The sequence below is a fragment of the Indicator indicator genome, chromosome 2 (assembly GCF_027791375.1).
Source record: "Indicator indicator isolate 239-I01 chromosome 2, UM_Iind_1.1, whole genome shotgun sequence".
Classification (NCBI taxonomy): Eukaryota; Metazoa; Chordata; class Aves; order Piciformes; family Indicatoridae; genus Indicator; species Indicator indicator.
Genome location: NC_072011.1, coordinates 52,097,735 through 52,112,253, shown reverse-complemented (window position 1 = coordinate 52,112,253; position 14,519 = coordinate 52,097,735). Strand labels below are relative to the sequence as shown.

Here is a 14,519-nt window from a genome sequence, read left to right as displayed (position 1 = left end):
TAGACAGAGACATGTTTTCAGACAGTTTGCCAGTACAACAGGAGCACCACACACAGTTTGCAGGATCACATCTCTACCACCCTGACTCACAGCTACGCCAACAGAAATCTAACATTTTTTTAAAGTGTTATCTGTAGTCTAGACAAATCCACAGGGTGTCTGGCAGTCTAGAAGTTGGTAACTAGCAGTGTCTTTTTCTTAAGAGATATTGTAAATATTGAACTACAGCAAGCCTGTATCTCTTAATGTTATTAATTCCTACAGATAATTTACACTCCGGTTCCTAAGCACAGCCACACGTTTTTTGTCTTCTCATGCATCACACTGATGCTGCCAGCAAATCTCTATATCTAGGTCCTCCCCCTTAATAGGGCTCATTAACATGCCCAAGCTGCTTTAGGACACTTTCACATGAATTTATGAATATTCAATTTCCATCTAGTGCTCAGTTTCTTTGTGTCCAGCCACTGTTGTCTTGAAGAGAGGCTGCCAAAGATCTCACAATACTTTCATTAGCTTTGAGCCCTCATATTATGAAATATGCAATATGTTTAATATCAATAAATCACAACTCTGAGAACAGTCTCAACTTTCAAGAGCCAGTGACAACTGGAGGTGCTCAGCATCCTATCCAAACAACACAAATACACACTTTGTCTTGCAGCAAGTGACACCTTTCACACCACAGAAACTCGCTCAGAGCAGCACTTGTCACCTCAGAGCAAGATGCCTGCTGTTGTGATGCTGGAAGCAGATTCCTTGAAAAATGGAACACATCTCCCAGGAAAAAAAAAAATTGCAAGTTTGGGCAGTTTTTGAGTTCTGATGAAAACTGGCCTGGCAGTAGCAGAACAAATCACCAAGGACAACTGCAAGAGAAGATATCCTCAGCTGTTACAAACAGCCACACACCCCAGATGGAGGAAAGGAAAGTTTTCAGGGACACCTCAACATTACAGGGCAGTCAGCATGTTATTCACCTTCTCCAAGTTGAAGAATCCAAGACAGATCAAGTTCTCAAGCCCTATTCCAGTACAACAGGATCTGGGTAGCCAGGTGTGCTCCTAACAGCTCTACTACACTTTAAGCACTCCTGTCCATCAGATCAAAGAGGAAAGCAGCACAGGCCTTAGGACTTAACACTGTGCAAGCCCAGTATACAACCAGGTGCAGGCAACTGTCCCTGGCAAGCTTGCAACAGCTGCCACAAGGGTTTGTACTATTTCCAGAGACACATTCCATAATTCAACAGAAGTTCTGCCACCATATGTCAAGTCACTCACAGAAGTTCTAACAGCAACAGTACAAGGAGTGAAGTCAGACACAAATCCCCAAGCAAACACTAAAGCAGGTAAATAGAGGAAATGGCACCACTTAGGAGAGCATCCAAAGCCCTCTCCAGCTGTGAGCACTATGTTGGTTCCCTTCCAGGAAAAAGTACTGTCCTTATAAGCCAGGCTTTCACCTAACCCAGGAGGGTGCGGACCTCTCAAGTAGCAAGGGCTGAGCACAATTCATTTTCATCCTCCACTTCCTTGGTAAAAAGTAATGAGACAAATTTAAAAATGAGTGAGCAGCCTGAAAACTGGTTTAAGCTTCTACAAACCCATCTATCATTCAAGGCACAAGATTTCCTCTGAACGAGTTCCACCACAGCAGTGAACATTACCTTGGGAAAGGCAGTGGGAAAGATTGCTCTCAACAAGATGAAAACCTGAAGGCACAGAGCTGAGAAGAAAACTGGAATTTAGAGTGACAGACCATTAGATTAATGACAGGCAGCTGAGGAGACCTAGACAGGCCAGTCTACAGGAGTAATTATATTCTCCTTATCTAAATTTCACCCTAAAATAAAAGCATGTTGTCAACATCACTTTCCACCCTGACCTGCTTGTTTACTGAGTCCTACGAAAGAGCTGTCCCAAGTATGATGCAGTTCTTACATGCAAGGGACCCCAAGTCTCTGCGGCCAGGCTCCCTGCACACACGTTCAGACTTGTGTTGCACAACTCATCACAAACCAGCAGGTGAATCCATCGTGTGAAAGGAACACCACAATGAATGGCAATAGGAGAAGCATGGCCACGATTTAAATTGTCTGTTGTGATCCTCCAGGGGAAAGGACTGCACCTGAGATGTCAAAATTCCCTCAGAGTTTTGCACATCTCCTCCTACCACCAGCAAAGGGCATTACAGCACAACCAGAATATCAGGACCTACAGTTTCCATAAAAACAGTGCAGCCCTCCCAACACCAACAAGCAAGAACTGGGAGTTTTGGCAGCTATCTTCATTCAGCTTTGGCCTTCAGCTCCCATGCAAAACCAGCCCTTTCAATCATTGGTTCTTGATGGGTCCATTTGCCACCTGCAAGCAAGCTGGCACCCTCCCCACAAAAGCAGCAAGATACAGAGTTTTGCCCCTGCCAGAGCTCCCACAACAGAGAAGACAACCCGCCCATGCCATGGTGCAACCACACTCAAGTGCCCAAGGTGATCAGCTAGCATGATGCAGGTCAAGGGCACCAGACCACTTCCTGAGACACTTACCCACTGAGAGGCCTGGATTTTCTAATCTCAAAGAACTGTGTTCCTGTATGATTGTATCTGAATTTTGTCTATTAAAGGAAACAAACAGGCAAACAAAAAAACTGCAGGGTTCACACAGTGAATCTCGGTTTTGATTTCCTGTTGAAACATAAAACAAAATGTAAAACCCACTGACTCTCCATACAGATGAAAACCTGGCATGTGAAATAAAGCAATTTTTTCACTTCTCTTTTTATAATTACATTAACTGGCAGTAGGAACAGCGTTAAGAAAAAAAGATTGTCTAAAACAACATTTATATTTGGCATTGGAGGGTTATGAATTCTCTTTTCTTTTAAGGCCCACGCACTATTATATTACAATTTTGAAAAAACGACTCCCATTTGGACAAGAGAAAGCTTTTATAGTCTACCAAAACCAATCAATAACATTCATGGCTTGAAAGAACTTATTTCCTTTTTAAGTTTTTAACTCAATCAGCCACATAGCTCACATATGACCTGTAAACCAAAAGCATAGCAAGTGTATCCATTTACACCTAGGAGATATAAACAATTGTCTAAAAAAACAAAACAAAAGCCACAAAACAAAACCACAATGCACCTGAAATGGAAATAACCAGGTAAGTACAATTAATGAACATTAATTAACACTGAGCGCATAGTTGAAAAGTTTATCACAAAGGATGCCACCAGTCACACATCAACCAAACCTCATCACCACTTGCCTAGAAGTGCAAGCTACCATATGCAGCAGCATCATCACCAAAAGCAGCCTCTTCCATGCTCCTTGAGCATGGCTGTTCAAGTGATAATGCAGCAAATCAGATCAGGAAAGCAATCTGTCCAGTAAAAACAAAACAAAACGCCACAAACACCATACCACAAAAATAAACCAAACCCCCAAACCTGTAAAATCACACCATCTACTTACTTTTGCTACATTATTGAACCTGTTTCCCAGCCTACTTCACAATGTTCACAAGAACATTCACACCAGCAAAACTGAGATGGCAACACCAGGGCAGAAACAAGGGACCCCATGGAGGCAAAGAGTACCTTGCAAGAGAAATAGCACAGCTTCTGTGTGTATAACCACTGTCTAAATAAAAACTCCAGCTGACATCAGGATACTCTGAACTAACTTCAGAAAGAGTTCAGAGCTCTCCAGAAACAAGGCTTTGCTTCCCTCCTGCCTTCAAAACCGAATTCATGAGGCTCTGAACAAAGCACACAGCCTATTCTATCCCTCAAAGGAAGCCCAGATCCTGTTGCCCATTCTACTTTGAAGCTTTTCTCAACACAGGTCCAAATCCCATGCCTAAAATCTGCTCCTGCTATGTAGCAGAGTGGAGGATTTCACAACCACTGGGGTGGGGGGAAATACAATTTTTGGAGCTCTGTGTGACATGGCCTCCTCCCAGTGAGCAGTAAGCATCTTGGGCCAACATGAAGAAATGCACCATTCCCCTGCAGAGCCAGCTGGCCCCAGCCTCCCTCCCTACTCCTTACAGCTGCTGTGGGGCTCCAAGCCCTGCTGCCACTTTGATCCCAACCACAACTCCCCACCATGCTAACCACACCTGCTATTTTTGGATGTTCTTCCAGCTGCCAAACATATACTTTCTTAATCCCAACCAGAACTTTACATTCATTCATCATCCCAACTGCTCCCTACACAGACACAGACACACACACAAGAACACACCTAAAAAGGAAAAGCTTAGAAAATAGGAAAATAGAAAGAGCAGCAGCATCTGAGCCAGCAATTGTCTCCTCCAACCTTATCTGTCAGCAATGGAAATAGTCAGGTATTAGGCATGATGCAATCATGGGAAAGCTGATTAGATGTGCACACCCCTGACGGACCCCCCCAAGCAAGGTGGGACATCTAGAAGAGAGGATTCTTCTGGTCAGTTCCTGTGTCACAGGCAAGCCTGTTCACTGCGGTGTCAGGACAGCTGCTTGTGAACCCCCACCCCAATGAGAAGCACTCCCTGCAAGCTGAGCATGTAGGCAGTCCTCAGGGAGGCCATAGGAGCCTGCTACAGCAAAGGGAGAAAAGGTTTTTTCCACAACGTCTCCCTCAGTCACTTAACAAGATACTGTATTATTTCTCCTGGCATCACAATTCTATGACAATATCCTCAAAAAACAACTTCAAAATAAGCATTTCTCCTCCCACCAATGCAGTCAAATTCTTCAGTATCATTTAATTACATCTCCCAGAGCACTCCTGAGACTAGCTCAGTGCTGAAGGTGCTATCACAAACCCTTAAAGGCATCTTTTGACTCTCAAATGATCCCAAGCCCTCACAACTAACTAGTGCTTTGGTAAAGTTTCTGTTAATTCATGCCAGGCACACGCCAGCCTTCTCTCTGGTGACCATGTGCTGGAGAAGGATACTGCAGCATCTTCATATAGTTCTGTATTGCTTGGAGCCATTCTGGGATTGACATGGAGAGCTTGTAGTTCGGGACTGGAGGCACTGACGGCTGGACAAAGAAAAAGAAAAAAAATATTAAAAAGAGGTTAGACAGGTCCCACTCCCTGCAGAGCAAATAAGTAATTTACTTTGGCAGCAGTATGTGCTTAGTGCAACGCAATGTGGCAGCACAGATGGCTTAAACTCCACATGAACTTAAGCATCAGGGGAAGTCATCTCACTGCCAACAGGGGCTGTCCATGCATCACAGCCAGAGCTACCCCTGCTGGAATGGAGAGGCCAGGGCAGTCCCCCATCATGGCAGACTGCTCATCGCTGCTGTAGTCATTGCTCAAACACCACCCTATGTGAGCAGGCAGTTCAGCACGGAACGTCAGCTCTTCCCCCTCTCGCACAGGGCATGTTGGAGAACAGGAGTCCCAGCACTGCCTTCCTGCCGTCCTTCCTCCCCAAGAAGTCATTTCAAGTCTAGTATTTGTTTTCCTCTATCACAAAAGAAAGATAAAAGGAGACAAGGATCCCAGGCTGTGTAAAACATTCTGCTGGGCAGGAAGTGCACGGTACCTTGAAGACCACCTGGGACCCAGATACTTCGTGATTTTAAGGCACTTAAAGATATAGACTAGCAACGTAAAGGGATTTTGCCAAAATCTCGTAAGACATCTGCTTGTGCCTAAGCACTTTAAGAAACAGGGCCCTCAATCCATATTTAATCCTCACAGCTCTGTGGCTCCTGAGCCTGTAATCAGACAGGAAAGGGGCATGGCCTTCTCCCAAGACCCCTTATTTCAGGCACAAGACTACAAAATACATGGTTAGTAGATGTCAAAGGGGGCAATGTGGCTAAAAAAAAAAAAGTTAGTACAATTCCCACAAATTTAGCAGAGGAAACAGTTTATTTCAATACAAATGCAGACTCATAATCAGGAACCAGCAACTTGGGCAGCCATGGTACAGCATGCAAAGGAAAGCATGTGGCATCTGCAGGCCCACAAGGCTGTGACAATAGCTTGGAGATCATCAAGTGAGATATCACTGGTTTATATATACACCTTATGTCAGCATTTATAGATAAGAAAAGCAAGTTCAGGCTTTTCAGGGGACGTCTCTACCACACAAGACTCTCCTTTCCCGTTCTCACTTCCACTTAAATGGAGCGATTGTGTGTTTGCTATAAGACAGCCAAACCCCAGCATTTGCTACATGTAGCTAGTTACTACAGTCAAATAGTAAATACGCCTCAGGAAAGGAGAAAAGCCAAAAGAGACTCCTACACTACTGGCACACAGAAATGTATTTTCAGTGACAAGCAAACAGATGGCCAGGCCTCCAGCTCACTGCTGCCATCCCCTGCACCACACGGGAGACAACCGGCACGCCTGCGCACACACAGGTTTTCTTTCTCTCCTCACAAGTGGGAGTTACAAGCTAGACTCATTAGTACTTCTTAATCACAATTTCCACACCTAATCTCTTCATTAGAGACATTTTTTTTTGGCTTTCCAAGTTCCTTCCACCCTTAGCCCCTTTCGTCTGGACAAATTATCCACCTGTCCCTCCTGGCACAAAGGCAGGCACCAGACAGGGCTTGACTCTTAGGAGCACCAAGCAGCTGAAAGAGGGAATCAAGGCAGGCCTGTCAAATCCCTCCAGGGGTGGCCATTTCTGTTCCAGTACAAACGCTCCTTTTCTTCAAAGATAAAGAAAGTCTGGATGCATGCATTGTGCTTACACAACACAGCAAGGCAATGAGAGTCCCACTCAGCAAGAGGTTTGGATGCTGTAGAGCGGTTAGGGGATAGCACTGCTTTCGCATCCCTCTATAAAATGGAGGCCCCTGCTGTCTCCCAGCTGTGGGACAGGACAGCATCCCATGGGGACTGCATCAGTGTGGAAAGATGCAGCCCCTGCGATCACAGCAGTCACAGCAGCCGTAGGGGCTGAGTTTGGACCTGCAGGCAATGTGTTTCCCCATCTCCATCAGCCACCAGGGTATGCTCAGGTAAAGAGAACCAGGTTTTTCCCAATGGCTGACACATATCCCAGCACCTGTCTGTAAGCTACCTTGGCAGGTCTCCCAAGCTCCTCCAGATCTCAGGCAATGAGGGAGAAGCAGCCACCAATCTTCCCCCATGCAGCACAGCATATTACTCTGCTCCTCACAGTGCCAGGCAGGCACTACATGGCACCATGCCACCAGCCAGCGGACAGACACCCACCACTCCCACTCCTTCCAAATACAACCATTTTTTCCCCCCTATAAATTCCTGCCTTGGCTGCAAGGGCACCAGTTCTGGGCATCCAGCCAGCACAGAGCAGAAACCAGGGCTGTACCATGTCTCAAACGAAGGAAAATGTGATGTTGTGGTTGAGGCTGCAGCCCTCCAGTGACTGGTGCACAGCCCAGGGCACCAGCCAGAAGCCAGTGAGCATTTGTAGCGAGATGCCAGAGCTGCCAAGAGGAAATGGAAACACAGCACTACAGACCATGAATTCCTATAGTGGGCCTTGACCGTGAATTAGTATCTCCAAGCAGTGGTAGCTCCAGAGAGAGCAGAGCCACTGCAGTGCAAAACCCTGTGGAAGACCTGGACATAGTTATTCTGTGGCTGGAAACACTACAGTCTCAGGTCACCACAGACAACATGTGTGAAATTCATCTTGTCTAAAACACCTGTGTCTCATCTGATGACCAGAAAGTCATTTTCTGCTAGCTTACCCTGACAATATGCTGTTACTTCAGACAGATGAAGCTGGCAGACTAGGGCCCTCAATGCTGGTGAGAGGTTTAATTCCCAAGTATTTCCACATGAGGATTGCACAGACTTTCCAAATCTGGAGACTGCACCCTTACCAGAGCTCAAACCAAAAGTCAGAGGTAGGGGCTGCAGCCAAAGGACCCCTTAGATTATGAAATTGTCCCCTTGCAGACAAGGTGGATTTTCATGGGGACTCTTCCTCCTGGGAGAGATGTAGCCCTGCACCCCTGTAGTTTGCTTCCATTCCAGTAAAGACAACTTTGCCAACACAGAAGCTACTTACCGCCCTGTAATTTATGATCACTGAGACTAATACCAAGATGATTAGAGCAATCAAGTGGAGCTTCTTGGGGAAGGGATGAAAGCTCCCTCCCATCATTAGGGATTAAGAACACATCAGATGCAAAAATGGAGCAGTTGCACACACCACTCATTCAGCCTCCACCAGCTACCAGTGGAAGCAGATTATAAACCGTCTTCTTACAGGCACAAATTTCTCTCATCACTCCTGATCAGCACTACCTTGTCTTTTGCAGGGTGCAGCAGCACAAGCCAATTAAAAAAACTATACCATCATTTAACAAGCAACACTCCACTCACAGGTCTACTCTGGCTCAGAAACTACCATCACAAATTTATCAAACAAACTTGCTCCTAACTTTCATTTGCTCACCTGAACTGTGTTGGCCTCAATAAAGACTAGGAGATCATCAAACCACCCTCTGACCCCAGAAGTCTCAGGCCTAGCTAGCAAGAGCTAATTAGTCACTGGTGACACCAGACCCTTCCACCCTTGAAGTTAATCACTTTGACAGGAAGTTTGCAGCTGGACAAAGCTGGAGTAACACAGTACAACTCTTACAGCATGCTCCAGTAATCAGCAACTAGTGACTAGTATCAAATGATACAGCCAAGCAGATTTCAAAATATTTTTCCTCCTACCCAGCTTCAGCACATGCCACATAAGTGCTGCACTGAGGAAACGGCCATGGACAATGCTCTGTGAGGCACTCTGGCAGGCAGCACACCCAGCACGTTGGAACCACTGGCATGTCTCTCACCAGATGCTTTGTCAGTCACTACAGATATCACTAGTAAAAGTTACGTGCTTTGCAGAAAGGAATTAATGGGAGGAAATCAAGTGCAACACGTGCTTTGCCATCTCTTAACACTAAAGAGATCTCCAGGCTCTTCAGCGTAAGCTGCTCATGCTGCTGAAGCCCCTGCATTTCTACCGCAAGCACTTGTGCAAGTATGAGATGAACCACAAACAAACCCTGCACAACCAGATTACTCTTTATCTGGATCTGCTCCCCTATCAAAACAAAGGCTGGTGCCAGCACAAGGGAAGCAAGGGAACAGAAATAGATTTCTCCTTTTGCACTTATGCTGAACTAAACATTGCAGAAGAGAGATGAAAGGCCTTTTCAGCCTGCATCTTATTTGACAAACACTTTCAAAAGACAGCCCTACTCAATACACTTCCAACTTGCCCATACACAGAATTTTTCCTTTCTACTCCACATAAAGAACAAGCATACATATCACTGACAACCTGGGCTGTGACAATGCCATCTCACACCAGCAAGCAGAGGGTACAAAGCAACACCAGATCCAGGGGTCAGATCAGATTAATGCTGCTTGGTGGGAGGAGCAAATCAAGCTCCAAGTCTGCCAAAGCCAAAGGCATTAAAGATACTGTGATCTGTAATGCAGCACAGTGGTGAGAAGCCTTTGAACATCAGCAGACAACATTTTATTTGCTGCCTGGAAGAAAAACACTTGGGTCAGGCAGAACTGTTTGGACCTTGTACTGAAGAAATAAGCAAGACAAAGACATTTGGAATCTTTCCATGTGCCAGAAATTAAATGCCTGGGTTTAAAATCCTTTATTACAATAATTTCGGGACCAAGGCTGGTTTTGAAAATACTTGTGTTCCAATGAGCAGAGCAAAATGTGCCTTAAATTGCACAAAACACGTCATTCAGTCCCTCAAGATTTCTTTTAACTCTTGTTTTCTGCTTTTTCCTCCTCAAAATAAAACAATAATTTTCTTTCTACATGTTTCCCGAGACACCAACTCCATCACCTGAGCATCCCGCGGCACACGCCCACGTTTTATCCATTTCCAAACACCAGACGCTCCAGCATTCCCCTCGCAGGGGCCGAGAGCATCCTCGGGGGCGAGACGTGACCTCGCCCCCCTCCTCCCATGCCCAGCTCTTGTGCCTGCCCGTCCCCTTGCCACCCACACAACTCGGCAGAAGCGGGGTGCCTAAGTTCAGGATTTGCGGCACCCTCTTTTTTTAAGACAGAAGGGACGAGGGCTTCGCCTTACCCGGGCCAGGCGCGCTGCACTCCGGATGGCCGCCGCCACGGCACCGCCGTCGGGGTGCACCCGCTCCACGTGCCCCCACATCCGCTCCCAGGTCTGCCCGTCCATAGGGAAGCCGCTCTTGTTCACCAGGAACAGTGACCCGCCATCCCGCTGCTCCTCCTCCTCCGAGCCGCCGCCGCTCCCGCCGCCGCCGCCGCTCCCGCCGCCGCCCGCCGCCCGCGGCTGGGCGCTCCGCGACCGGCCTCCCGCCTTGCCGGCCGCTGCACGGCGGGTGCTCCCGGGGCCACCGCCACCCGCTGCCGCGCCCGTCATGGTCCCGCGGCCATGCCCGAATCCGGGCGCTCCGCGGGGACCGCCGTCCGGGGGTGCCCTGCGGCGGCGTCGTCGCCCAGGCCCCCTATATACACAAATATATATATGTGTGTGTGTGTGTGTGTGGACGTTTATACGTGCGTGCGGAACCGACTTCTTCCTAGCGTGGGACGCCCGCCAGCCCGGCAACACCTCCGCTAGATCGATCCCGGCGCCCCGACCCGGCCCCAGCCGCGCTGGGGGCGCGCCCCACAGCGCGCTCCATGCCGCCGCCTTACCACGCTACCCACCACCCGCCACCCCTCGGCACCTTCCTATTGGCGGCCGCAACAAAGAAGGGCGGGGCTCTGGGGGCGGGACGAGCCGTGACTGGTGGAGACACTTGAGGGGAGGCGCCACCTGCAGGGCGGCCCGAATCACGGGAGCCAGGCGGTACAGGCAGAGCTATTTACCCTGTAGCTGGCCGCCGTGCTGTGAGTCTCGGCCTACGCTGCGAGAGAGGCGCCTGAAGATCAGGGTCTTCATGGAAGACAGCTGAGCTGTTCCATTCTTCCTAATAGAGCTGAAAAACTGATTGTTAACCATTGCGTGTTACTGTGATGGCAGCGAGATCCCAGACTGAAGGCGCGGGCTGCCAAGAAAGGCTACAGGGTCCTTCTGTCCGGCGGTCTAAAGAGCGCCCCAGTCGTGGGGCAGTCTCACCCTGAGATGAAAAGCTGCGATCATATTGCAGCCTCCCTTTGCCAGGGACGGCTCATAGGGTGGTGCTTGTCCTCCAGCGGAGTATTTCCTGCTCTAGTAGTCGGAGCACTCGTGCTCACCTCCAGAGTGGGAGGGAGGGTAGTCACAGTGCAGCCTTTCTCTTGAGTGTTTTGCTGCCATACAGCCTGCCAGAGGGCCAGTTCCCTGCTGCATCCTAGCCGCATGGTATGTCATCAGGAGATTTAGCTTAAGGGAGGCCAGAGAAAGGCTCTTTCATCAGCAAAAGCACACCAAGGGCTTTGGTTTACATAGCTTGTGCAGTGCCAGCTTGCAGCCCAGGAGTCTAGGAAGTTCCCCTACACCTGAACGTGAGACTCAGTGTGGAAATGGCAAAGTGATCTGAGAGGAGGGAGCGTCAGAGTGGGTTAAGATGTGCTGCGAAGTCTTCACCCTCTCTGATATGTCCTGAATTTCCCTAATGATCCGGCAAACACTGCAAGTAGGGGGCAAATGTGTCCATTTCTAGGAGAGGCAATCTGCACCCCGTAGCTGAGTTTTGCAACAAGATCCCAGGGGAAGTGCAGTCCCTCTCTCCTTCTGGAGCGCAAACAAGGCTGCACATCAGCAAGATGTGAGAGCAAAGAGATGAGCTCCAGATGGGAGCTGATGAAGTAGAGACCCAGAGAGTTTGCAGATGGCTGCAGCCGTGGAGGTGAGGGCTCTTGAGGAGCAAAGGGAGCCACAGGGAAGGCAGCATGAGGAAAAAGAGGCTGAGAAAGTCTGCAAGTTTGCTGCAGCAGACCTGAGAGAAAACCTGAAAATCATTGAAACCTGGATTTTAGGACTAATGGGACTGTGGAAGTGGTAGCAGCCATGTGTGAGCAGCCCAGGGGCAGGCTGCGTGTGACAGAGCCTGGAGCACTGGGATTGTGCAGCAGAAAATTAAGGATGCTGGCAGTCAAATGTGTCCCAGAGCCTTGTTCACTATTGGAACGCACAACCATGGTGAGGCTGCCACAGTCTCTCTCACTGCTGCTCCACTGACTAGGAACCCTCAAATCACACTTTCCTGCACTCACCCACTTCTTAGCCACCCTGGAATTGTGAAGACCAGAGTGATGCCACATGCCTTGCACATCAAAGCCTTCTGCATCCACCATGCCAGGGCATGCTCCATGCCAGAGGGAGGGGCTGTCCCTGGCAAGACAGTTAAGAGGCATGGTGAGGTTGGGATACCACAGCCCTGTCTGTAACAGCCCTCTACAGCACCCAGACCTCTTCTGATCAGGACCCAAAGGAAAAAAAAATTACAACCTCCCTGATGCTTTGTCTGAGAAGGGAAAAACTGAGCTCCCAGAGGCCAGATGGTACATCCAAGGCCAGCTGTAGGATGGGCAGGCAATGGAGAACTTAGCTGAGTTCCTGAAGCTCACAGCAACTTTGAAACATTGTGTCAAAGGGAAAGGCCTAAGGGAATACAAGCAGAGTTCTCAAGTCCCTACAGCTAAGGCAAAGCCTTGATTACCCTCTTCCCAGCTACAAATTAAGAGTAAAAACAGAAGAATGCTGCCTTTGTTTAGCTGAAGTCCTCCCCAGTAAGAGCAGGGTGGGATATGCAGCATGTCCCCCTTCATCCCCCCCAGCATCCAATGACTTCCACCTTGTGAGACCACCTCATTTTGATACTGTTACTCTCAGTAGAGCCTTGTTCCTTGCTTTGTTAACATCTCTTTTTCTGCACTGTCAGTGCTACCCCTCCCCTCACAACCAGGCTGATGCCTCTCCTCTGATCCAGAGCTATTTTGATTTTGATTTTGAAATCCAATCGCTTTGCGTGGAGGTACCTTTCTAAAGCTAGCTCTGAATAACACCTTGAACCTACAGTCTTGTTCCTAATGTGGAGTTTGTTGCTACCACAGCTGCTTTCTGGGTCAAAGGAACTAATTTGATCATTAAATCATGTAAGAGGGTTTTAACCTTCATTATTTCCAATTGCAGACTAATTTAAATGCAGCATTTGAAAGGCCCTGCAGTGCAATTACACAACCAACTGCAGGAAAATTACTAGCTCTTAATTGTACCATGGCAGCAAGGTGATATCAGCATCATCACTTCATCCAAGACTTCTTCTCCAAAAGTGTCACCTCTGTTCCCTCTGCAAGGAGTCCCACTAGCCCTTTTCCCAGCATTCACCCCATTGCACACAGTGAGGCATTCAGCCCTGCCACATAGCAAACCCTAACTGCCCTGTAGTATTCCACGTGCACAGGGACAATTTATGTATTTATTTGGAAAAAGGCTTCCTCTATTACCCATTGTTTCCAAGCAGCTCTTCTTGCTGGCTCCATACAGGTACTAGGAGTGAGCAGGAGAGGGCTTTTCTGGCAAGCAGCTCCAGCCTGACCCAGCCTCAGGGCAGGGAGCTGTGGTCAGGAGGGGAAAGGGCCTGCTGACTTTGCTGGATTATAGACCAATAGTGTGATGAGTGCCTGTGAGGTCTCATGTACTGTCCGTATTCCTGCTTTTGCTGCTTTGAAAGCCAGTGGTTTTGCTGCTTTGTAGGTCCTCTGCCAGCATGACTCCAACCTTTTGTAAGATGTTAGTAAGGCCCTGCCCCAGCTCAGCTGTCAACAAATCCATGCTAAAATACATCTCACCATGAATGGGAATTACACTCTGTTGCCAGAGCATACCGGTGAAGCACCAAGCTCAGAGGGGTCACAAGACTGGCAGCAGCACTGCAGCAAAAAATTGCCCCTACCCTGCCTGGGCAGCCCTGCATCTGTGGCCTGGCCTCCTAATCCCTCCAGCCCAGGGTGTGTGATGGTGGTTTCCCTCGTTTCAGTTCAGCTGTATCAAAAACCTGCTCCCACTATACCTGCCTTGGTGTCCTTGCAAGCAGGCAGCAAGGAGCTGGCCCAGTAGCCCACACGTCAGGGACAGGAGACACCACTCATATTGTTTCAGTGCCCTCTGGGAGGAGCTGAGATTTGCTTTTCAGCAAGAAGGGGTGCTCACATCTATTGCCATCCAAAGTGGGCTGGAAAGCATTAGCCAAGGAATGGTCTTATAGCACCTGTGCAAAAGCTTATCTGTTATCCAGGTCAGCAAAAGGTGGATGCTAAGTGTTGCACACTGACTGAAGGTCTCTGTACCAGCAGTGAGCATGAGAGAGGCAGGCTGGTTACTGGTGGAGCAGGAAATATGCCCAGTACCTCTGCCTCACAGCAGTCAGTGCAAAAGTCTGAAGATAGCACAGAATCACAGAATCAACCAGTTTGGAAAAGACCTCAGAGATCATCAAGTCCAACCTATTACCTAATACCTAACACCTCCTGACAACTGTGGCTCCAAGTGCCACATCCAATCTTTTTTTGAACATCTCCAGGGACAGTGACTCCACCACCTCCCTG

The 14,519-nt window shown here is 48.4% G+C and overlaps 1 protein-coding gene across 2 annotated transcripts in view; it reads right to left on the bottom strand.

Annotated features, from left to right (window-relative positions):
• VASH2 (vasohibin 2) overlaps window positions 1–10,404 on the bottom strand; it is a 33,331-nt gene extending 22,927 nt beyond the window's left edge. The window contains exons 1-3 of one of the 2 annotated variants that reach the window (XM_054398583.1): window positions 10,093–10,404; window positions 4,955–5,043; window positions 2,549–2,605 (exon numbers count right to left, since the gene is read on the bottom strand). In XM_054398583.1, coding sequence (XP_054254558.1) covers window positions 2,549–2,605; window positions 4,955–5,043; window positions 10,093–10,404 — 458 coding nt within the window. The remainder of the gene's footprint in view (window positions 1–2,548; window positions 2,606–4,954; window positions 5,044–10,092) is intronic. The other variant, XM_054398591.1, reaches the window with a different exon arrangement.
• Between the last annotated feature and the right edge of the window lie 4,115 nt (window positions 10,405–14,519).